Here is a 23,747-nt window from a genome sequence, read left to right as displayed (position 1 = left end):
GATGAAAGAACGATGAAGGTCGGGTGTGGGACGGGTCCGGGCCACAGCAGTTTTGCTATCTGGGGAGTGAATCGGGAGCCTTTGCGTGGGGGCCCTTATGGAGGGTGGATTTCAGACCACGCTGAGGCTTTATGATCTCAAGATGAGTATTTCATCTGAGAAATGTGTTGACACACAAATAGTCCAGAAGACACTTCTGTCTGCGTCGTCAAACATTCAGCTTGTCAGCCGGCAGACATCTTTGCTGACATTTTTATTCTACCCAGTAAGGTTATTTATGCGTCTTGGGTCAGGAGGATTGTTTTGACAACTGCACCGTAGCTAGCTTCCTCTTCCTCGCTGTAGGAGTGGGGAGCCGTAGTCACGAATATTCAAGGGCTGCCTTCATACCCGGGATGACACGATCATTGATGTCGGCACTCGCTCACTTTCATTTCAACCCAGAATCTGACATTAATTTCTCCCTATTTGGACATGTGGCATTTCCCTTTCAAGTTGAGAGCTCCTGCAGCTGAGAGCAAAGGATGAAACGTGTCTCCCTTGAAGGGCAGTTTCTCTCCTTGTTGTTATCTGCCACTGCAAGTACAAGCACTTTCGGTATGCGCACCATGTCAAGTGCTGGCGACGCCAGTTTCCTGACAAGTAAATGAAAGGCCCCATCGTTCTTCTTGTTTCTTCCCAGGTGACACCCACTGTCCCCATTCCGTCACCATCAAAAAACCGAACAAGACGCCGAGAACCTCAAAAGTGGTCCATTATGGGCTGCCAGGGGGAAACGCAGACACCATTAAGAAGCGATATCGGTTACAAATAATGCATGTCTCCAGTCTCATTCTCGTCTTGTCGGAGGAAGGAGGGACATCGCCGGGATGTACAGATGCACCGCAGAGACTGTGCAGCCGAATAACATCCTCGCTCTCACAGACCAAGGGCATCTCACCGCCCGAGAGATGCGGGAGAGAGGGAGGAAGAGAAGGCAGGACAAGGTCGGGAGCTCACCTTGTAATTCCACTCTAAAACTGAGCACGACATTTGAACGATTAAAAAAAAAAAACAGACAAACAACAACACAAAACAACCCCACCGATACGTGATATTGATGTTTCAAAGAGCAATGCGCCTGTGTCCTCGTCTCATCTCAGCATATTTGCGATTGTCTCTATTGCTCGATTTTTGTAAGGGACGGGGGATACATCACATTACAGTTCATAAAGTGGACTGATAAGAGAGTCCTAATCAGTCTCAATAACCTTACTGCTGGCGATATCAATGTCACTTTTCATGGCGGCTGAAATTAAAGACCGCAGGGATGGAGGAGGTCATTACTTAGAGAAGTCATTTCTCTGGAAGCATCTTCGCCGGTAGTGCACGGTGCAGCACCATCAGGCTGTGCCTCCACAAGGTTAAGCACATGCCACGGCTGCAGCATCCCTGGGTAAAGGCGCAATAATCAAAACGAGACTTAATCCAAAGACATATTTAATTAATGATTCTTTTGCACACAGACGGCCTCGCAGGTCCAGCAGGATTTATCATATTTTTGCTTTCTAGAAAAGAAAGCCACTTTATTGATTGATCATTTTGCAGATGTTTGGTTACAACGAATTGATCTTCTCCATCTAACCCATCCTACTGTATGGGAAAAGTGGGCAGCTGCAGTGCCCGGGGACCAACTCCGGTTCTTCTCTCCATTGCCTTGCTCAGGGGCACAGGCAGGAGGTGGTCGTATGGGTTGGAGGGCTTGTAGGAGACTGTCCTCCACCAAAAAAAACGACCCCATAGGTCGTTTGTACAAGCAGCTTATTACTTATCGTTACGTTTTAAAGTTAAGCGACCTCTAGCGGTCATGTAAATAACGACAATCTGGTATCTCGGGTGCTTCGTCATCATATGACCTTTGACCTTCATTATCAATCAAAATGCGACGAGCCAAGAAGGGGGGGGGGGTCTACACATTTCACTGAACGGAGTTTGAGAGACAAGAGCTGACGTGTCGGTAGGGGGCGCTAATTTAGGACACGCTCCTGTGGGTCGTATCAGAGGGTAGGACCAAACGACCTATGTGGTCGTATGGGTTGGAGAGCTTGGGGAGAACGTGCAAACTCCCTAAAAAAAGGCCCACACGGCACCCTCTCTCTTCGAATGGGGGTGCAGGGTACAGATACAGAAACATGAAAAGGAAAGAAAGGGAAGAAAGTTCTAGGGTGTAAAAAACTAAAACAGTCGCTGTTACAGGTCCTCCTTCTACCTGTTTGATCCACATCCTGCTTTGTCTTTTAGGCAGTCTCGACAGAAACTCTCGTGGCAGAGCCCATTTCACTACAAGCACCCATCAGCAATATGAAGCCCCATGCGAACATAGGCAAGGCACAAACGGGTTTCTTGATTGATCGTATCATTCCATTAAAAAAAAAAAAAGCGCCTCTGCTGGGAGAGTAAAAACAGCAATTTACCTTAAAATGGAAAAAAAAAAATTGGACAGCACAACAGATGAACGTTGGCAATGACAGCACAGATACCACAACCGATACCTGACTAATCAATACTTCAGTAGAACACAATCTGAGTTTAAAAAGCAATGTGGCAATTCAAATATAAAGTCAGATTCTGTGCACTACGCAAAAAAGAAATAGAATTAAAAAACAACCTGGTAAAGGGGCATCCAGGGAGTGTGGCGGTCCATTCCGTTGCCTACCAAGATGGGGATCGTTGGTTCGAATCCCCGCGTTACCTCCGGCTTGGTCGGGCGTCCCTACAGACAGTGGCGCCCCAAGAAATTTTTTCATTGGGGTGGCCAAATGGGGGCCACTGAAAATCTTGGGGTGGCACACCAAAACCAAAAGCCATGACTGAATTCAGGAATTCTATTCTGCCGTTGCAGTACTACTGTACATACTGTATAGGCTAGTTGAAAACTGTCAATATGAGAGTTAAGGAATCGCATGTTGAAATACCTCGGTTTCTTATTTTTTTTACAGTTAATGTTACTAAATATCTGATGTGCATAAACATTATGAGTTCCGCAACAATTCTGTTTTAATGTGTTATGTATCTGTATAGTATATTGTAACGTGTTAGACCATTCATTGTTATAATGTATACGTATGTGTGACGCAGTGACGGACGATCAAACGCGGCTGGCTGCCTGGCTATGCATTTGTTATTTTCTTTGACATGAATTACTATGAAAAAATATACATTATTGATTTAGATGAACAGCACCTAATGTAAAATATCAGACAGAAGCATATTCTGCATAATCAGGAGCATATTCTGCATATGCGACTCGTGGCTGGGGGGGCCAGGGATAGTATCAGGGTGGCCGTGGCCACCCCTTGGGGGCGCCACTGCCTACAGACACAATTGGCCGTGTCTGTGGGTGGGAAGCCGGATGTGGGTACGTGCCCTGGTCGCTGCACTAGCGCCTCCTCTAGTCGGTGGGGGCGCCTGTTCAGGGGGGAGGGGGAACTGGGGGGGGGGATAGCGTGATCCTCCCACGCGCTACGTCCCCCCGGCGAAACCCTTCACTGTCAGGTGAAAAGAAGCAGCTGGCAACTCCACATGTATCGGAGGAGGTATGTGGTAGTCTGCAGCCCTCCCCGGATCAGCGGAGGGGGGGGGGGGGGAGCAGTGACCGGGACGGCTCGAAAGAGTGGGGTAATTGGCCAAGTACAACCGGGGAGAAAAGGGGGGGGGGAGATTTAGATGAAACCAGTGAAAGAACGTATTTCAACATGTAAGATTTAGCCCTACATAGTAGGACGATCTGTCTGCGTGTTGCAGAACTTTCCAGGTGAACAGTCGGACGGCTGCACGCTTTCACTGCAGGCCATTTTCCCCTCCGAGTTGTGACGAGGAGGCAACACTGAGCCCAGGAAAGCCTTTCCAGTTTCACTGCGAGAATCATAAAATGTAATCTCACAACTCTGAAGGCTCACTCCTTCACTGTGAGATGCCATTAGGTTCCGCGGCATTTATGTCTTTTTAATGAGAGAACTAAATTGCCTTCATATGCAGTGATTTTTGTACAAATGAAAGCCTCGCAGACTATGAATGTCAAACAGACAGCTAAATGTTCCTTGGCACTGTGTGGGCCACGGGCTTGCAGCATTAAGATCCTCACTGATGACTGTGTGACGGAGCCATGCTGCACTCTCGCCGGGAGAACATAGCGGGAATGCGATGGGGGAAACATGGCTAAACGCTGCCAACGCTGGCAGTCACAAACAGAAATATGTATCACAGATGCTCGAACCAAAAAAAGCTCTCCGGAGTGACAGTCGAGCTCTGACGGCTGCAAGTCGAGGTGCAAGTAACATGTAAAATAACATCTGTAGACAGGCAGGAAATTGCATTCAAATTTATACCGCGGCGCCTAATTTTAGCTATTATTTGCGATGAATATTCCGAGGCTGACTTTCCTCAAATCAACTCTCTCCATCTGAACGTGTCTCAACGAGCGTCTCCCCACAGTGCGGAGAATGGAAATCTCTATTGGTCCGACAGTCCCTGCGAGGTGGAAATCATTTCAAACACAATGTGAGTGCCGCTCCTTCAATCTAGAAACTTCTGTCGTTCAATGGCTACTCCTCATCTCTGACGATCTGTCGTGTTGCACGCTGTGAGCGCAAAGGGTATGATGGGAACTCAGGCTGTCAGACTAGGTAAGGAAGTCTGATATGTGCAGGGGGGAAATCAAAACCTGCACAAAACCAAACACTGCACAACCCAGACGGACGACACTGTTTGTAGGTCATCTTCCCAAATGAATCTACAGCACAATTCAGCAACTCTCTTTTCCTTACCTACCAATTTTGCAATTAGTTACACATCAGTTTGAAAGGATGCTAATACGGGCTCGGAAAGCTGAAAGCAAAGGTTAAAGGTTAATGAATATGTTTTACGAATATGTCAATTTTGTACGGGCACGGCTCTCTCTCTCTCCTCTCTGCCTGCCACAACGTTCACCACTCAGCTCCTTCCACGGAGAAGCAACGCTTTGCTCTTTCTATTAATTTCTCTAAATACTTTACCCAAGAAGAATGGCTCCCGTTAAAACACCCCCCACTTGATGATGATTAGCCTACATGTGCAGCACTGTGATACGGAAATATGCCGCTCTACTCAAAGAAACACATGAATGACAGATATGAGCGCAGGCCTACACAGTCGTCCTGGCATCTATGCAGTCTGCACTTGTTTTAGATTAGGTCACCTTGACTTGAGTCTAGGCCCTGTGGTGGCCTGGCGGCCTGTCCATAGTGTCTCCCCGCCTGCCGCCCAGTGACTGCTGGGATAGGTTGCAGCATCCCCGCCACCCTGAGAGCAGGATGAGCGGTTTGGAGAATGGATGGATGGATGAATGGAGTATGTTTAACTTGTATTCAATCGGGGCGGCACGGTGGCGCAGTGGTTAGCGTGGTCGCCTCGCAGCAAGAAGGTCCCGGGTTCGAGCCCCAGGGTAGTCCAACCTTGTGGGTCGTCCCGGGTCGTCCTCTGTGTGGAGTTTGCATGTTCTCCCCGTGTCTGCGTGGGCTTCCTCCGGGGGCTCCGGTTTCCTCCCACAGTCCAAAGACATGTAGGTCAGGTGACTCGGTCGTACTAAATTGTCCCTAGGTGTGAATGTGTGTGGGCCCTGTATGATGGCCTGGTGGCCTGTCCAGGGTGTCTCCCCGCCTGCCGCCCAATGACTGCTGGGATAGGCTCCAGCATCCCCGCGTCCCGGAGAGCAGGATAAGTGGTTCGGATAATGGATGGATGGATGTATTCAATCGATATAAAGCCTTTCAGGATTACCCGATCAGTCTTAAGAGTACTGGGTATACAACAGGTACAGAGAGCACCACTATGCAGTCCTCCACATCACTACACTTCACATCTACAGATTTACACTGACATTCATGCCTCGATGTTGACATGCAAGCCTGACATGCCGGGATTTCCGCAAGGGGTATGTAGCGGCACACGGTCAAGGTAGGACATAATTCATGAGAAGTGGGAGCAGGTCGGTAGGTATTTATAGTGGTAAGCCTCAGGCTGCAGGACCACACTGGCGGTAAAATTATACCTTGGAATCGCGCCAGGCGATCTTCAGGGAGACGCTCCTGCCGGGCAAACTCCAGTGTGGTGAAGTTCTCACAGCACAGGGTGGTGTGTTCCTCCACCATGCAGCACTACAGGTAGACTTTTATTGGGATTCTAGTTGCGTGCTATAGTGCTGCTGTCGCACCTGCTGGGCGAACAGATTCCTCCCTCAGGTCTCGCCGCATGTGTTAATGAGACCGAGACAGTTTGTCCTCGACACACTCTTTGACAAAAGTAGAAGCCTCCTGCTTATCTCCAGAATCTCTAAAAACAGCAACAGTAGACTTGAAACTGTGTCGTCCCCTTGCAAGAAACACAACGGTAATCACCAAGTACACCGTCACATTATATACGCGGAGTTGCAATTAGTTAATATTGCACCAAAATTGAAACAATGATCTTTTCTAACGTCACTAATTACTATCGTCGTCATGCAATTTCTCTTTCTACTGATAAGCTCAATTCTACCTTTCAGATTTTTTTCGTTTTCTCTGTTTACAGGAGCTCTCTTTACATCAGCTTCTCTCAGCCGATCTTTTTTTCTGATACTTGTGACGTCATCAGATACACTCATTTACATGCAGCCAATCAGATCAAATCATCAAAGTATGAAATCCCGCCTTCTCGCCAACTCTTGGTTGTACTTTTCAATCAAAAGTCAGCTGATGAATATTAATGAGGGCTAGCCTTTACAGTCCCCCCCCCCTTTTTTCCCACCCCATTTGTATACGGCTAATTACCCCACTCTCCCAAGCCGTCCCAATCTCTGACTCTTCTGCTAAACGAAGAAGATGAAGTGAGCGCTGCTTGCAGGGGAAGACGGGAGGCTCGGGCCATCTCTCACAGAGCTGTGATACTTTAGCCCAGGGCAACACCGATGGCATGCCTGCTATCCCCGCAAGTTTCTAGCGCTGACTGCCAAGGCCGGACACGATCCGCTGCTCAGATCATATCTGATGTTGCCGGAGAGCTCGACAAGATGCAGCCGCTTGGGACGCCGGGTCACATCAGATGCAGCTGCTCGTGTAGGCAACATGATAGGAGCAGGCATAACAGCATCTGCTACAACGGAAAGCATCCCGTGGTTCCACAACACACGGTCACAGTAGCACATTCTGAAAGAGCTCATTTCTGTTAAAATAAGGTGGTTAGTGATTTTTTTTGGTCGTAATTACATTTTCAGTGCATTGGAGCACCTTTAAATAAATTGAAGACATTCGTAAACAGGACACATTTCAGGATGTGCGGGTGGCGTGGCGGTCTATTGCATTGCCCACCAACACGGGGATCGCCGGTTCAAATCCCCCCGTTACCTCCGGCTTGATCGGGTGTCCCTACAGACACAATTGGCCGTGTCTGCGGGTGGGAAGCCGGATGTGGGTATGTATCATGGTCGCCGCATTAGCGCCACCTCTGGTCGGTCGGGGCGCCTGTTCGGGGGGGGGGGAATAGCATGATCCTCCCATGCGCTACGTCCCCCTGGCGAAACTCCTCGCTGTCAGGTGAAAAGAAGCAGCTGGCGACTCCACATGTATCCCCAGATAGCATCCGGATGTGGGCCACTTCAGGCAATGATGCGGCACTGATGGCCTTCTTCTGGCCGTGACAAAATGGATGCGAGCCTGAAGTGGCTCACATGTCTAATAGCAAATATGGCCCAAATATGCCAAATCACATGTGGGCCTTTTTTGGCGGTGCTCTGGGCAACATGTAATCTGGATATGACCCTGAAGTGACCCGTGTGGTAAATGGTGAATATGGCCCAAATATGGGCCACCTTTGGCAAATATGTGGCACATGAAGCATTGCTATGGCTTGGTTCTGACCCAGATCTGGCAACCAGGAGCGGACCGCCCAAGTGCCATCATTCCAAGCGGTATGTGGGCCAGATGAAAGTGTCGGGTGTGGGATGGGTCCGGGCCACAGCAGTTTTGCTATCTGGGTCAGAGGAGGCATGTGGTAGTCTGCAGCCCTCCCTGAATCAGAAGAGGGGGTGGAGTAGTGACCAGGACGGCTCGGAAGAGTGGGCTAATTGGCCGTATACAACTGGGGAGAAAAGGGGGGGGGGGTCCCTAAAAAAAAGAGGACACATTTCCATCGTTGTATTTGCCATTTTACTTTCGATTTCATTTTGAATAACTGCATTACGACCGGGAGGATGTGTGTGATGCCATGAAAGAAGGTACATGAACCATGCACGGAGTCATAAAAACTACCTTTCTACACTCTGTAACCTCCTATCCCCCTATAATAATAAAGTCTGGTCCGGCCGGCACACTGTCTCCACCAGGACGTGACTTCTTCAAGAGCACCTTGCAGCGGGTTCTCACTTTCCACTTTGGTTCCAGATCCTGAAGAAGAAAACACACATCAGCCTTGATTTGTTCCTCCCGACAGAACCGTACATCGCATCAGCGCCCGTGTTGAGTTTCTCTTTTATCAGCCTTCCTCGTGACGAATACTCTCCTGTGTCAGTGGCCCGCTGGAAAAAGCCATATAGAGCACGGCAACAAAAAAGTGGGGGTTTCGATCCATAAGTTGGCGTCTGGCGATATCTAATTCTTTGGGCGGTGGGCGAAGAGGAGAAGGAAAGCAGTGCACCTCACGGGGAGATAAACCAGAGATAGGGACGGGGACTGGAGAGTGAGCAGGAACGTGATTAATCCCGCAACCTTTAAGGGGAAGCCGGGCTTCCTGGGGGAGCACTAACGTCTGCAGGACATGCAGGAGAAAGAAGGGCAGGAGTGGGGGGGGGGGGGAATAACCGGAGGAGCTTCACCCCAAAGTAAAACATTTCTCATAGCCCCCCCCCCCCCATTCTGCAGTCTAGCATCCCAGGACTAATGTGTCTGACACATTTATCTCTGTGATTTACTGTATTTTACCTCCCGGGGATTGTTATTGATTATTCAAATATAGTAAGATAGTTCGAAGGGCTGAGGGGAGGGGGGAAAAAAATGGTCCTTTTATTATGTTCGATAAATTACAAAGGCGGTCAGAGGCAGATGTTTTTCACTCCTTGTCCCGCGCTGAGGACATTAAGTTGAATAACATTGACAGTCAAAAAATTTGTCTTGGCTAATGCAGAGCTGTTATGAGCCCCGCAGTGACTGTTTGGTGGAAGCTGCCCTTGCTCTTAATATGGGGATGCCGTGTCTGACCCCTGCAGTTTTGCTGGGGAGGACAATCAGTGTCCCGAGGCCCCGAGGAGACACCCACATAGTGCGTTGCTTGGAGAGGGCCCTGAATTCGAAGATCAGACACACAATTCCCAATCAAAGCTGAGTTACAGCACCCAGCCCGGAAGAGGGAAACCGGGGCCCCCTCCTGGAGCCAGACGTGGTAAGGGAGCTCGCCGGCGAGCACCTGGTGGCCGGGCCGAGCCCGAAAAAACAACATGGAGCCACCACCCCTTGGACCCACCACACGCGGGAATGAGCATTGGGGTAGGATGCAATGCAGGCCAGGCGGCAAGCAAAAGAGGGTCCTGGCAGCAGATTGGTCCTCAGGACGTGGAACGGCAGGTAAGGAGCCTGAGCTGGTGTGGGAGGTGGAGCGGTACCAACTAGATATATTTGGGCTCACCTCCACAAATAGAACGGGCTCTGGTACCAAATTCCTGGAGCGGGGCTGGACTCATTACTTTTCCGGAGTTGGCCCAGGTGACAGGCGCCGGGCAGGTGTGGGGATACTCATGAGTCCCCGGTTGAGCGCCGCCGTGTTGGCGTTCTCACACCCAAGATAAAAGGGTAAAAATAAAAATAAGGTGTGAAGCAGATTTAATCAGTGGCACAACACAAGAGCTAAATTCAGGGTTCAATTACCAGCCCTTCCGTAATTCTCCTGGACAAACGGAGGGAAGGAGGCTTTTGTTCCAAGCTTGAGTATAAATCAGGGAGGCTGGTTTGCAGTAACCGAGTAGATTTGTGCCAGAAAACAAAACAAACCCCCCCCCCCAACTTGGGTAAGATATCAGGCGATTGATTCAAACGGGGAGACTCCCAACAACATCAGTCAGTCTCGGCACTGTGCCGGGCCAAGGTCTGTCTTTACTTATTTACCACTCGCTGTGTTAGCTCTTCCTCTCGGCAAAGCTCTGCTCGTCTCAGAGAGACAGTTATTGTCTCGCTTTCCCCCCTGCTGTCTGGCCCACCTTCGGACACCTGCAACAAGATCCAACCCCCACGCCTGACAAGTGAAGTCGAAGCCTCCCCCCACCGGAGGCCCCTGCGCTGAGGCTAAAAGTACGATGTCCTTGTTTTAGTAGCATGCAATCACGGAGCGGCAGTGGGTTGAAATCGTGTCATTGAGGTTAATTACAGGTAATTAAAAGCCAGTTGGCTGCCACGCTGACATTTGGTGAGGATGTATAGGGGGTTTACGGGCCACTCAGAGTCTATCTGTGTGCTGCGTGGGGGTGTTGGGAGTTTTAGGGGCTGGACTGGTGTCATAACCTACATCCTGTGGTGCCGCTCCGCTTCGCTGGTGTCCTTTGTACTCCTCCAAGACTCTGTAAGAGCATCCAATTCCAAATCATGAAAAACAAATTCAACCTTGGGGGGGGGGGGGATAACAGTGCTCTGTTTTATTATTACACTGCGTTGCATGTTCACCGCGCCGCATATGAAATAACCAAGGGTGCTTGTTAATTTAAGTCAGATGAAAGTGGTTGATAACATCTGAATGATTTCCTCACATAGCTGACATGCTGGATTTTTCTTCTTCTTCCCATATCTCTTCTTCTACGCACTCTGTGTTTCGAGACTGCTTATCAAACTTTAACCACATCCATTAAAATGCCACAAGTCTGCGGCATTCCCATTAACTTTGTCCCTTTTCCCCTATATGCACTTATCATTCCAAGCATTTTGATCTATATATTCCCATTCCACCTCCATCTCCTCTTAATGACCCCTGTTTAATCTGTGCTCCAGTTTTCGAGCTGTTGATGCCGCTTCCTCGGAGATGAGCATCCTGGAGCCGAGTGAGTCGCAATATGCCTCCCATCCATTATTGATCCATGATTAACTTTATTTCAGCAGGGCCCTCGACTTAAACACTTTAAATGAGCTGGAGACAGTTGGCAGGGACATGCATCTCTGTCACCGTGTCGCTGCACAGAGAAATCTGCCACATTAACATAATGTCTCGACACAGCTGCTGACAACGGTAAGCGGCATAATTTTAGGATCCTCGGCGTCGACTGGGAGACGTCCACGGAGGATGGGCGAACCTTAATGCTTCCGATCGCATAAATTCGCAAATTGTTGGCATCCTACAGAGTGGGAATATTGTGACGTTATTACGGGTACGTAGAGACTGATTAAAGAAACAGGCCGGTGGTAAGGGTAACTCGTTAGTCCTTCTTCTCGTCCCTCGGAAATCCATCTGTATCACTCAAGGGTAGCCTGCCGGAGACAGCTCCGCCGACACGTTGACGCTGATGCGTTGTGACACTGATGGTGCACACGGCTGACCTTTGGGCTGCTGAGTGCGCTCAGACAACACTTGCTGCATGTGTTTATGTCCCAGAGACGGTCTAATGAGGACGTGTCTGAAGCCGGCCCACTCCAGGCCTAAGTGCCAGGATACAGCTGCTGCCAACAGGACTCTAATCCCAGCTTTATGCCTTTGACATGTGTTGGGTTAGGTAATGTATGGCACCTTTAGGAACAAGCCATTCCCGAGTCAACTTTAGGAATCAGGAATCGGGAACAATTTATGATCATTTCTTACTTGCGTACACAAAGAAAGTTAACGACACAGTCCACTCAGTCCAACACAGTCCATAAAATTCCTCTGTCCAGAGAACGAACGCCAGCCAGGATGACTGTCGGAACTGCCGGCCTGCATGGGCTAGCAGTTAGCTTAGCCTGCGCCGCATCCGCATCCTGTCAGACTGCCCTCGGTGTTTCCTCTTAGGCGCAGCTCCGGGCAGGGCCGAGGTCCCTGGGCCCACAGGACACAGCAGACCAGGCTCCCCCAGCCGATCCAACGCGAGCTCTCCCCGCCAGACACCTTCAACACACCTCCCCTGCACTCCACACGACGATACAAACGCAGACGCAGACAAAAACACACTGCACAGCTGACGCTAGGCGAGGCCGCCGCCAGACCGCCTCCTTGTTTCCTCTCGGGCAAAGCTCCGGGCAGGGCCGTGGTCCCTGGGCCCACAGGACACAGCAGACCAGGCTCCCCCAGCCGATCCAACGCCCAGACCCAGCCATTAAACGAAAAAAATCGACGATCAAAATAAAAACTTCACACGACGACACAAATTTAGACGCAGACGTAGACGGGGACAAAGACACTGCATGGTCGGTACTGGGTGAGGCCACCACAAACTTGACTTCGCGCCGCCATCTCCCCCACACCAGAAGAGGAAGGTTTTTATTTTAAGGTGTTTATTTTCAGGCGTGTCTTGGTCAGTCCAGTCAGAGAATATCGCTGTTTATATGTCTTAGCGACGATATGATATCTCCTACAGTCTGTGTTTTCTGAGCACAAATAAATTATCTCTGATAAGATAATGGAAACATTTGCAATTTGATCCCATCTAGAGTTCCTATAAAAGCCCCCGCATCTATTTTCCTCGGTTCCAGCGGCAGGGAGGAAATGGGATTCTTGGTCTTTAATGAGACCTGACTTTGCACCCCTCAGCACAAATATATAAATCAAACCAGATTATTTCCCCCCTCAGCTTTTCCTAAAAGCACTTTTCATGAAATAATTTAAATTGTTTTCCATTGGTTAAATTTGAAAGACTGAAAAGCAATTTATAATATTTGTATGTATTTATTTATTTTCATTGAGATACTTATATATAGTAATAATAATCATCCCCTGGTGGTATTGTGCTCGACACTTGTAACGATCCCATTCGCACCGATGATTAATATCGTCGTCAGTGTTGTCATGGATGATGAGCAATAGCAACCCCAGACCCCAGCCACGGACAGGACGTCGTCTCCATGCTTGTGTCTTTGAAACCCGAGGGCTGGTTTAACAGCATGAGCACGTGTAAAAATGGAACGAGAGGTAGTTAAGAGGACTGTAAAAGCAACGCAAGTGAGAGAGCAGCTCTCTCTATTGTATGAAGGTATCAGAGTAAAGCTTACATGCCATCGTTGAGTGAGTACGTCACTTAAAAAGACAGCTTTCGGTTAACAACGCACAGCACCACTTTTATAGAAACATTGGCTGTTAAAATTAGGATGAATACCAACACGAGGCTCGCTGGTTCGAATCCCCGTGTTGCCTCTGGCTTGGTCGGGCGTCCCTACAGACACAATTGTCTGCGGGTGGGAAGCCGGATGCGGGTGTGTGTCCTGGTTGCTGCACTAGCGCCTCCTCTGGTCAGTCGAGGCACCTGTTCAGGGGGGAGGGGGAACTGGGGGGGGGGGGATAGCGTGATCCTCCCACGTGCTACGTCCCTTTGGTGAAACTCCTCACTGTCAGGTGAAAAGAAACAGCTGGCGACTCCACATGTATCAGAGGAGGCATGTGGTAGTCTGCAGCACTCCCCGGATCAGCAGATGGGGTGGAGCAGCGACCGGGACGGCTCGGAAGAGTGGGGTAATTAGCCGGATACAATTGGGGGGGGAAAGGGGGTGGGGAACCCAAAAAAAATAAGGATGGATAATGGCATTAGGGGAGTTGGGGGCGGTGGCCAGGAACACAAACTACTGCTTCATGCTGATGATATTTTAGCTGCGGTGACCGGCCCACTGACATCCTTACCACACTGGATGGACACTATTCAGTCATACTGTAAACTCTCGGGCTACACAATTCATTGGAATAAGTCTGAGAATATGCCCCTATCTGCCTCATGCTACCCATATGTGGTGGAAAAATTCAAATTTAAGTGGGTTCTTAAAGGCGTGAAGTCTCTTGGAATCAGGCTCTGTCAAGATTTGGGAGAGCTGCCCGTACTGACTCTAAACCCAGTATTACCAAAAAAAATTAAAACAAACTCAGACGAGTGGGAGAAGATTAAACATGATAATAGCCCCTCAATTCAATTACATAGCTATGCTGTTGCCAATCACGACACCACCTGCCATCTTTAAGAGGTGTGATGATATAGTTAAACAGTTTCTACAGGATGGAAAGAAAGCCAGGATTAATTTAAGCACACTACGTGCTCCTAAGGAGAAGGGGGGATTGGGTCTACCAGACCCGAGACTATATGGTCTATCGTTCAAAATGGCTAAATTAGCCAAATATTTGAAAATGATAGAAAACAGAGTAGACTGGGTAGACACTGAGACAACGTTTTGCTCACCATTTAATCCGAAAGAGAGACTGTCTCAATCCTTGTTCGCTCTAGGGAAGTATGGCTCAAGGTACACCAAATGTATAAGCTGTCACACTATGTACAGAAATATGTTTCACTGTGGCACAGTCTTGCTATCCGTATTGGGAAAAACATCAAAATACTGGAAGGAGTGGCATCTAAATGGCCTACACACTAGAGGAGATCTATATAAAGATGGTAAATTTACGTCTTATGGGGCGTTAACTTGCCACTTAAATCTTAAAGGCAAACAACATTTTTGGAAATACTTACAAATTAGGAAATAGGAAATTAGGAAATACTTTTCAATTTGGAAATACTTACAAATTAGTGTTTCTGTACCCCCCACTGAGTGTACCCCCACTGAGTGGGGGTACAGAAAATCCCATTTTGGATTAAATGAATATGCCAAAGATAGGCCACACAGCTTCACATTTTTTATAAACTTGCAAACTATTTTGTCAGTGGTGAATCATCTAATGTGAAGCTGGTGTGGTGGAGGGACCTGAATGTGGTCTTAAACAAGGGAACTGGCTCCATATTTTGGCAGGTTGTGGAAAATATGTAAAGGAAGCAAGAGGGAAGTTTACACAGTATAAGACAATATATAGATATTACCACACTCCAACAAGACTATACAATGAAACTGATGGTGTCCGGGTAGCGCGGCGGTCTACCAACATAGGGATCTTCGGTTCGAATCCCCGTGTTACCTCCGGCTTGGTCGGGTGCCCCTACAGACACAATTGGCCGTGTCTGCGGGAGGGAAGCCGGATGTGGGTATGTGTCCTGGTCGCTGCACTAGCGCCTCCTCTGGTTGGTCGGGGGCGCCTGTTCAGGGGGGAGGGGGAACTGGGGGGAATAGCGTGATCCTCTCACGTGCTATGTCCCCCTGGCGAAACTCCTCACTGTCAGGTGAAAAGGAGCGGCTGGCGACTGCACGTGTATCGGAGGAAGCGTGTGGTAGTCTTCAGCCCTCCCCGGATCGGCGGAGGGGGCGAAGCAGAGACCGGGACGGCTCGAAATGGTAGGGTAAATAAACTGATGAGGGACAAGCTGTGTTGGAAATGTAAAACGGAGGTGGGAACTTTCCTACGCTGTATATGGGAATGTACGTTAGTGAAGCCACTCTGGGTTAAAGTGGTGGAGGTCCTGAGTAGCTGGTCTGGCTCTGTAATCCCCCTGACTCCTGCTTTATGTCTATTAGGGGACAGATCTCAAACACCAAACATATCGAAAGGTGTTTTTTTCTGTTATTATGGTGGGTCTGGTCACAGCTTCTAGAATTATCTTGACACACCAGATTTGAAAGATTGGGTAAATGAAAAGACTGATACTGCATCCTACGAGTCCATGTTCAACAGGTTAGATTACAGGGGTGTCAAACTCCAGGCCTCGAGCGTCTGCAGGTATTTGTTGCAACCGTGCACTACACCACCCGATTTAACTAATTAGCTCACCTCCTGGATCAAGGAGGGAAAGGAGCTAGTTTAATCATGTGGTGTAGTGCACGGTTGCAACAAATACCTGCAGACACTGCGGCCCTCGAGGCCTGGAGTTTGACACCCCTGGGTTAGAAGGCAACACGGAAGATGGGACTACCCCTTGGGATCTTTTCTGGACTCACAAAGCCTGGTGGAGGTCTTGCGGAGAGCTCAAGAACAACCAAGAACCCTCAGTGACCGCGGCACGCTCCTTTCGCTTCTCATTACAGACCGCGTTTCTTACTTCCACAGGCGTACTGGTTTTTTACTTCTTTTATATTCTACTTCTTTTTATTTCATGCCATATATAATGAAGTCAGGACCCTGAAGGGGTGACGTACCACTAGCCTTCCCGTTACTGTTCTTTTTTGAGAAAAATTCAATAAAATTTTCAAATGACAAAAAAAATAACCAAAACTGCACAGCACCGAAGGAGTGACAAGCGTAATAAAACAGCGCTAGCGACAGGCTGTCACAGCACGCGCTGCACGTGCACCCCTCCGCCTGCCGTACCCGGGTGCGAGACTCGCGCAGATGTGCTCGTTGTCTGGAAACAAGTGGCGCGTGAAGCAGCTTCGGAGCCGGCGTGAAAGCACAGCGGCGCGGCAGCACTCCACCCTGTCCGGCCAGACCCGCTCTCCGGGGCCACGCCATTAAATATGCACAAGGCACTCAGGAGGACGTCACGTGAGCGAGGGCTCGCACGGCGAACACCTGTCCCATCTCCGCTCCCCGCCGGAAGCCGTTCTGACATACCCGCGGTTCAGCCGACTGATGAGATGTCCTTCGAGGACCTCAGAGTTTGGACGAAGGGCAGATAAGACGTTTTGTGCAAATGGACAGCCCGGCCCCTCGTCCAGCACCCTGCACAGGGGCGATTCTAGGATCAGAGCTTTTAGGGGTGCTGAGCACCCAGAGTGCTGGCCCGCCAGGCAAGATAAATTTGGGAGGGGGGGGGTGGATCAAACCATTTTCGAAGCATGGGGGGTGCTGTATTTTTGTTGTTAACAAATTACGTTTAAACCATATACCGGATATGGTTTTGACATTTCTTCAGCTTATTAAACATGGACATACGGTAAAAAATAAAAAATCTCTTCAATTTTAGGGGTGCTGGGGTTCAATTTAGGGGTGCTGCAGCACCCCCAAAAATGGGCTAGAAACGCCTATGACCCTGCATCTTGACGGAAAACAATAACGACGGCAAAAACAACATGTGCAACTGGTGTGGTCTGAATTAAACGCAACGGCAGAAGAAGTCAGGGACGTTTTGCTACGTGGTGAGCAGATCTCCAACCAAGCTCTCGTAGACGGGTCTTATAGCTTACGTGCTGTGTAAAGCTGAAATCCGTGATTTCCCTCATCTGTCCCTCCTTCTGGAAGCAAGAACTAAAAACAAGGTGCAGCGGCCCAGTGGCGCCCCCAGAAATTTTTCATAGGGGGGGGGCAAATGGGGCCACTGAAAATCTTGGGGTGGCACACCAAAACCAAAAGCCATGACTGAATTTCGGGAATTCTATGCTGCTGTTGTAGTATACTGTATAGCCTAGTGGAAAACTGTCAATATGAGAGTTAAGAGAAATATACATTATTGATTTAAATGAACAGCACCTAATGTAAAATATCAGATAGAAGCATATTATGCATAATCAGAAGCATATTCTGCATATGCGACTCGTGGCTGGGGGGGCCAGGGATAGTATCAGGGTGGCCCTGGCCACCCCTTGGGGGCGCCACTGCAGCGGCCATTATCGCTTTTGTGCCATCAGCTCAGCAGTAAACAGCCCCCCCCCCCTCGTAGAAACAGCATGTTCGAGGCCGCTCTGATGGCCGAGCGGAATAAACCGCCGTCCTTGCAACCCGCTCGTCATGTGGCTGAGAGGTTCGTATCCCAAACTCGCCGTAACCGGTCACGGCCAGGGCGTCCACGGGGGTAAGGCCTTCATTAGCCCACCCTTACCCGGGGGATAGTGGGTGTAGATCGGTGTAGTGTTTCGGGACTCGTCGTTCTCCAGCGACCCCTCTGGCCCACCCGGGCGCCTGCAGCCAAGCGACTGAAAGCATTCACCCTACGCCTCCTTCGCGGCCTGAGGGTGATACATGATGCGAGGCTTCAGCGTGTAAAATAGCGAGAGCAGCCGACACGCTGGCGTTAACGACCATCTCCTTCCGGTGGAAACGTGAGCCGGGGGAGTTACTCGACAAGAGTTCCGGCCATATGCCGCTGGGTTAATCGGGTGGGATAAGGGGAAAAACTAGAAATAAATTTATATTAAAAAAACAAAAAAACAAAAAAACAGCATGCTCGGACCAATGCCAACACAGACGAGCTAATGCAATACAAATATTAAACGGTAAAGTCGACCGCAGAAATCCCCACCCCTTGGAAACGATGCAACACAAACACCATGGCACGACGACCACAAACAAGGACCACGTGTCATATGCCAACACGGATTTGCATGCGAAACCCATACAATTTGATCCATTTGATAATATAATAATTTCATGTGTGTGTGTGTGTGTGTGTGTGTGTGTGTGTGTGTGTGTCAGCTCTGTGATGGCCTGGCAGCCTGAGCCTCCCCGCCTGCCGCCCAATGACTGCTGGGATAGGCTCCAGCATCCCCGCAACCCTGACAGCAGGATAAGCGGTTTGGTTAATGGATGGATGGATAATGGATGGAACACTGTTGCACTGTCCTGACTGTAGAACTGACTAGATCAGTGTTTCTCAACCCAGTCCTCAAGGAACCCCTATCCTGCAGATTTTCATTGTAACCCTGCATAGGTAGCCCTGCTTGTACTTACTCAACCAGTCATCTCATAGCACTTAATTATGCAAGGTGTGCAAACTCAAGACATTCATTGCTGATTGGTTGAATAACTACAAACAGGTACCTATTCAGGATTGCAAAGAAAATCTGCAGGATAGGGGGTCCTTGAGGGCTGGGTTGAGAAACACTGGCCTAGATTACCTGTGCAGTAGAAACATCTCCACATACTCGTGTGACGGGGATGTGTCAGCCGCTGCACCAGTGTTCATCCTCCCTGGTCAGAACTTCAGCTGATGGTGATTTGGGTCTGTATACGTACTGTACAGTTTGAGTTACTGTTGTCTAACATAAGGGTTTAGACTACTTTTGTCCAGCTTTACTACATGAGATATTTTTTAAAGCTTTTTAGTTTTATTAATAGGATATGACATGATATGCTGATATGTGTGTGTGTGTGTGTATGACAGCTATAGATGGCAATGGATTATTTGCATGTTTTCTTGTCGTTTTGAACCATTTTCGGCTCAAGCCGTGCCCAGTTCTGGTTTCTTTCTGAATACAGTCCCAAATAATTTCTAAGCAGTCCAACAAATACAGATACAGACACGCACAGTGGTCCCACCACACGGCCCTACAGGAGAGAGTCCCCCACCATGGTGAAGATACCATTCAGTATTAGGATATACCTGACTCCATGGTCTAGAATAACTCTTTACTAGCGGATAAAAATCCCGAATTTTAGCTTTAACAACAACACCGACAAGTTTTTCACGGCACAGTCGTGGCTGCTCTCCGGCCTTGACCAACGAGCCTCAGCAGTGTCCTCTCCTTTGAATGTCCTTATGTCGGCACTGCAGAAAACTGATGAATCGAAGTAAAGCGCCCTCGTTTGTCTTCCACATTCGCTGGCTGTCCTTAGGCTTACAAGGATGGAGGGGATAGTCACCCTCTGCAGGAGAGGCAGTGGTCTGTATAGAAAAGAATATCACTCATTTAACAGCTCCTCACCGCCAAAATGCCAGCTGAATATATTTCCTGCTCTATAAAGCCTTGCTGGGACTGGCTGTCAAATGAACGGTAGAACACACGGTTTGAAAGAGCAACAGATTTGAGCTACAAACACATTCTTACACTTCTTGAACGCTGGGAGTTTTGGGGTTAGGTGGGTCAGTGATGCTACACTCCCTTCACATCCGTGGGTTCGTTGTTACTTCTTTATTCTTTAAAGGGACAGTGTTTTTGCATGTTTTAGCCCATTAATGACGAAATGATGCATATTCACCATTACTCCTGACCACTTTTTGAAACACATTTTGTTTTAGATATTTCAACGCGTTTTCCTGCCTTCCAGCTAGCCACTGGTTTCCATTCGTTTCAGTACAGTAAGGAAAGCAACTTGAAGGAACTCGAGTCTCGCTAGAAATAGGAAATCCATCACAGTGAAAAATCTGTCGCCGTTATTTTTTTTTGTCAAAGGTACACTATCGTTGGGCCTCCAGATGGCATGGCGGTCTATTCTGTTGCCAACCAACAAGGGGATCGCCGGTTCGAATCCCCGTGTTACCTCCGGCTTGGTCAGGCGTCCCTACAGACACAACTGGCTGTGTCTGCGGGTGGGGAGCCGGATGTGGGTATGTGTCCTGGTCGCTGCACCGGCGCCTCCTCTGGTCAGTCGGGGCGCCTGTTTAGGGGGGAGGGGGAACTGGGGGGAATAGCGTGATCCTCCCACGCGCTACGTCCCCCTGGTGAAACTCCTCACTGTCAGGTGAAAAGAAGCGGCTGGCGACTCCACATGTATCAGAGGAGGCGTGTGGTAGTCTGCAGCCCCTCCCCGGATTGGCAGAGGGCGTCGTGGAGCAGCGACCGGGGCAGCTCGGAAGAGTGCGGTAATTGGACGGGTACAATTGGGGAGAAAAAAAAGGGGGGGGGATAATAAACATGGATGTTGTGACAGTAATAACATGTAGTTGGTAGCTTCTTGCATCAAAAAGGTTGTTGTTCGGCAGCCAACACTCAAATTTCGGGAAATCAAAGCACAGTGGATCGTCCCACCTGGAAGACGTTTCACAACAAGCCCTGCTGTCAGCTGCATTATCCTGCAACGATAGCATGCCTTTGACCCAAAAAACAAAAAAACAAAAATAATAACATGAACAGAATGTTCACCGTGATGGATTACCTATCTCAGGCGAGTTCAAGTCCGCGCGAGCTGATTTTCGCACTGAAATCAATAGAAATAATTGGCTCCCAAGAAGACGGGCAGAATAAATCCCAAAATCCGAGACATTACGGTGCGTTTCGGAAAATATAGTCCAGAGGAATTGAAAGTATACGCCAGTTGGTGGCGAATGGTCTAAGATATGCATAACGATAAGCACGTCCCTTTAACTTTCCTCAGAGCTGGCAGATTAAAACAAAAATACTGTGGGGGGGGGGGAAGATTTTAATCACACTTTATTTGATCAGTTTTATCACTCTGACGCCGGAGTTCAGTATCCAAGGACAACAGACAGAAAACTCTCTTTGATAATCTCATTAGGGAAACTTTCAGTCTGCCAATTAGCGTTCAACCTTGAAGTGTGACACATAGTTGGGAGAAGTCACCATCTGTCAGTACAATACGGGGCAGCCCTCTGTGATGTTGACGTGTTCACGGCTCTCTGACTGTGCTTGTTTTTGGCTGCAGGAATTTCTACTACATCACCATGCTGCGCGACCCCGTCTCCCGCTACCTGAGCGAATGGAAGCACGTGCAGCGCGGGGCCACGTGGAAGACCTCCCTGCACATGTGCGACGGACGCTCGCCAACCCAGGACGAGCTGCCCACCTGCTACAACGGGGACGACTGGTCGGGGGTCACCCTGACGGAGTTCATGAACTGCCCGTCCAACCTGGCCGACAACAGGCAGGTCCGCATGCTGGCCGATCTCAGCCTGGTGGGCTGCTACAACCTGTCGTCGATGAACGAGAGCGAGCGCAGCCACATCCTGCTGAGCAGCGCCATGAGCAACCTGAAGAACATGGCCTTCTACGGCCTGACGGAGTTCCAGCGCAAGACGCAGTACCTGTTCGAGCGGACGTTCCGCCTGCGCTTCATCGCCGCTTTCACGCAGATCAACAGCACGCGCGCCGCCAACGTGGACCTGAGCGAGCCCGTGCGCAGACGCATCGAAGAGCTCAACTTCCTGGACATGCAGCTGTACGAGTACGCGAAGGACCTCTTCCTGCAGCGCTTCCAGTTCACCCGCCAGCGGGAGCACCAGGAGGAGCGCGCCAAGCGGCGCGAGGAGCGGCGCTGGCTCCGGGAGCAGAGGGGGCAGGGCCGACCCCGGCTCCCCAGACGCAGAGGGGAGGGGAGCGGAGACGGGAAAGGCGCGGGGTTCGAGAGGGAGAGCGACGGCGACTCGCCGACCACTACCGAAGACTACGCAAGCCAAGTGGCCCGTTGGTGAGGCCGCATAACCCCCATGTGTATAAAGAGAGTAGAGTAGAGAGAGTAGAGGGAGAGGGAGGGATGGGATTCCCCAGAAGACAGACTCAATAGGTACTTTTGAGTCTTTAATATTTTTCTCTCTCACTGTTTCGTCTCACTGGTGTCATCTATCTTCTGTATCTATCCGCTCCTCAGCTTCAGTGTGATCCAAGCGCTTCGCTATACTTCCTTTCTGGTTATGAAAACTGTAAAGCCTGCGAGTCTCACAGCAGCTCTGCCTTGGAGTGCCCTTTGGTGTCTTAAATCTTCAAAATGGATGGTTTTACTGATTATTTTGTAATAGCTCTTGACCTTTCTTTTTTTTGGCTCTTCAGATTCTCTGCCTTGGTTAATTATCACCGTGCTGATTACGATAGCCGTGCAAAAAGACAGCAAATTAAGCTGAGTGAAGAAAGAAGCTGCTTATGGACTCGTGTGGTTTTAGTTTCTCTTTTTTTTTTAATCTATTTTGAAATTCACCCTGAAAAGGTGAACGTCGATCATTGTTTTCGTTGTTGCAGCTGGTGGAAAACTCATTACACTTGAATATTATATATAAAGGATGTTATTGTTGCATGTCACATGTCCACGTTGTATTTACAATTGGGGAAACAGAGAGCGACTTCCAAAAGAAAAGATAAAAAGCCAAAGTGAACAAGACACTCTTTTCTTTTTACCTTTTTTTAAACGCTCGGCTCGTTTACAGGATGTTCGAAAAACTCAATTTATTGGGTCAGTCAGACTAAAAACTGGACTCTCAAAATACACGTAAACGTGTTAGTCCGACTGAAATCGTACTGAATCAAATTTCTCGAAGTCGGACCAACACGCCTCCTAGACCAGTGGTTCTCAACCTTTTTGGGGTCCTGGACCCCCTGCGTATTTTTGATCTACCCAGAGGACCCCTCCACCTGATCTTGGGGGAGGGGGGGGGGTTGCAATTTGATAGAAACAGTAGAAACTGCATTTTAAATTGCGTTATAGCATTTATTCACTCTTTGGGGCAAAAATAAGAGCTTTCAGTTGTAACTTAGATATAGTTAACAACACAGAATTCTTATGCAGTAACTTTTAACAACGCAAACGGGAGCGAGATCTCTTATTAAAATACAATAAATTACACTTGTGAAACAGAGGTAATTAAAGAAAAAAGTCCTGTTACCCTTTATAGTTTAGGTAGATAAAGGTCTCAGTCACATTTGAGTAAAATAATCCTATTTCTATAAATGTCATAGGATCTTTTTTTTAAAAGATATTTTATTTTCACGGACCCCTTGCAATTACACCACGGACCACTAGGGGTCCGCGGACCCCCGGTTGAGAAACACTGGTCTAGATTATGCGGTTGGGGATCGATTCACTCAACCGGCCCCGAACCGGCCTAGGCGGTCTACGCATGACCCGTAGTTCTTGCGGCGATCTTTCACCCGGAAGTCGAACAGCGTAGTATCAACATGGCGCGCGCTAGAGCGAGAACCACACATTTCTGGGCAGACGACGCGACAAACTATATGTTGTGTCAGCCGAAGGAGTCAAATATCCTAAAGTTGCTCACTGGTTTGTCGCTTGTTTGGTGTGTGACGCAACAGGTCAACCGGAAGACGGTCCAATAGCAACCGGCTGAAAGGGGGCAT

At 48.9% G+C, this 23,747-nt stretch overlaps 1 protein-coding gene across 1 annotated transcript in view; it reads left to right on the top strand.

Moving 5' to 3' along the window:
- The window catches only part of hs6st3b (heparan sulfate 6-O-sulfotransferase 3b), a 96,708-nt gene extending 74,615 nt beyond the window's left edge, over positions 1-22,093 (top strand). Inside the window, exon 2 of the mRNA XM_056290020.1 lies at positions 21,328-22,093. Coding sequence (XP_056145995.1) covers positions 21,328-22,093 — 766 coding nt within the window. The remainder of the gene's footprint in view (positions 1-21,327) is intronic.
- Positions 22,094-23,747: the final 1,654 nt, after the last annotated feature.

Source organism: Lampris incognitus, chromosome 11 (genome assembly GCF_029633865.1).
Source record: "Lampris incognitus isolate fLamInc1 chromosome 11, fLamInc1.hap2, whole genome shotgun sequence".
NCBI lineage: Eukaryota > Metazoa > Chordata > Actinopteri > Lampriformes > Lampridae > Lampris > Lampris incognitus.
Note: the sequence above shows the minus strand (reverse complement) of the source record. Positions and strands in the feature narration are given on the sequence as shown.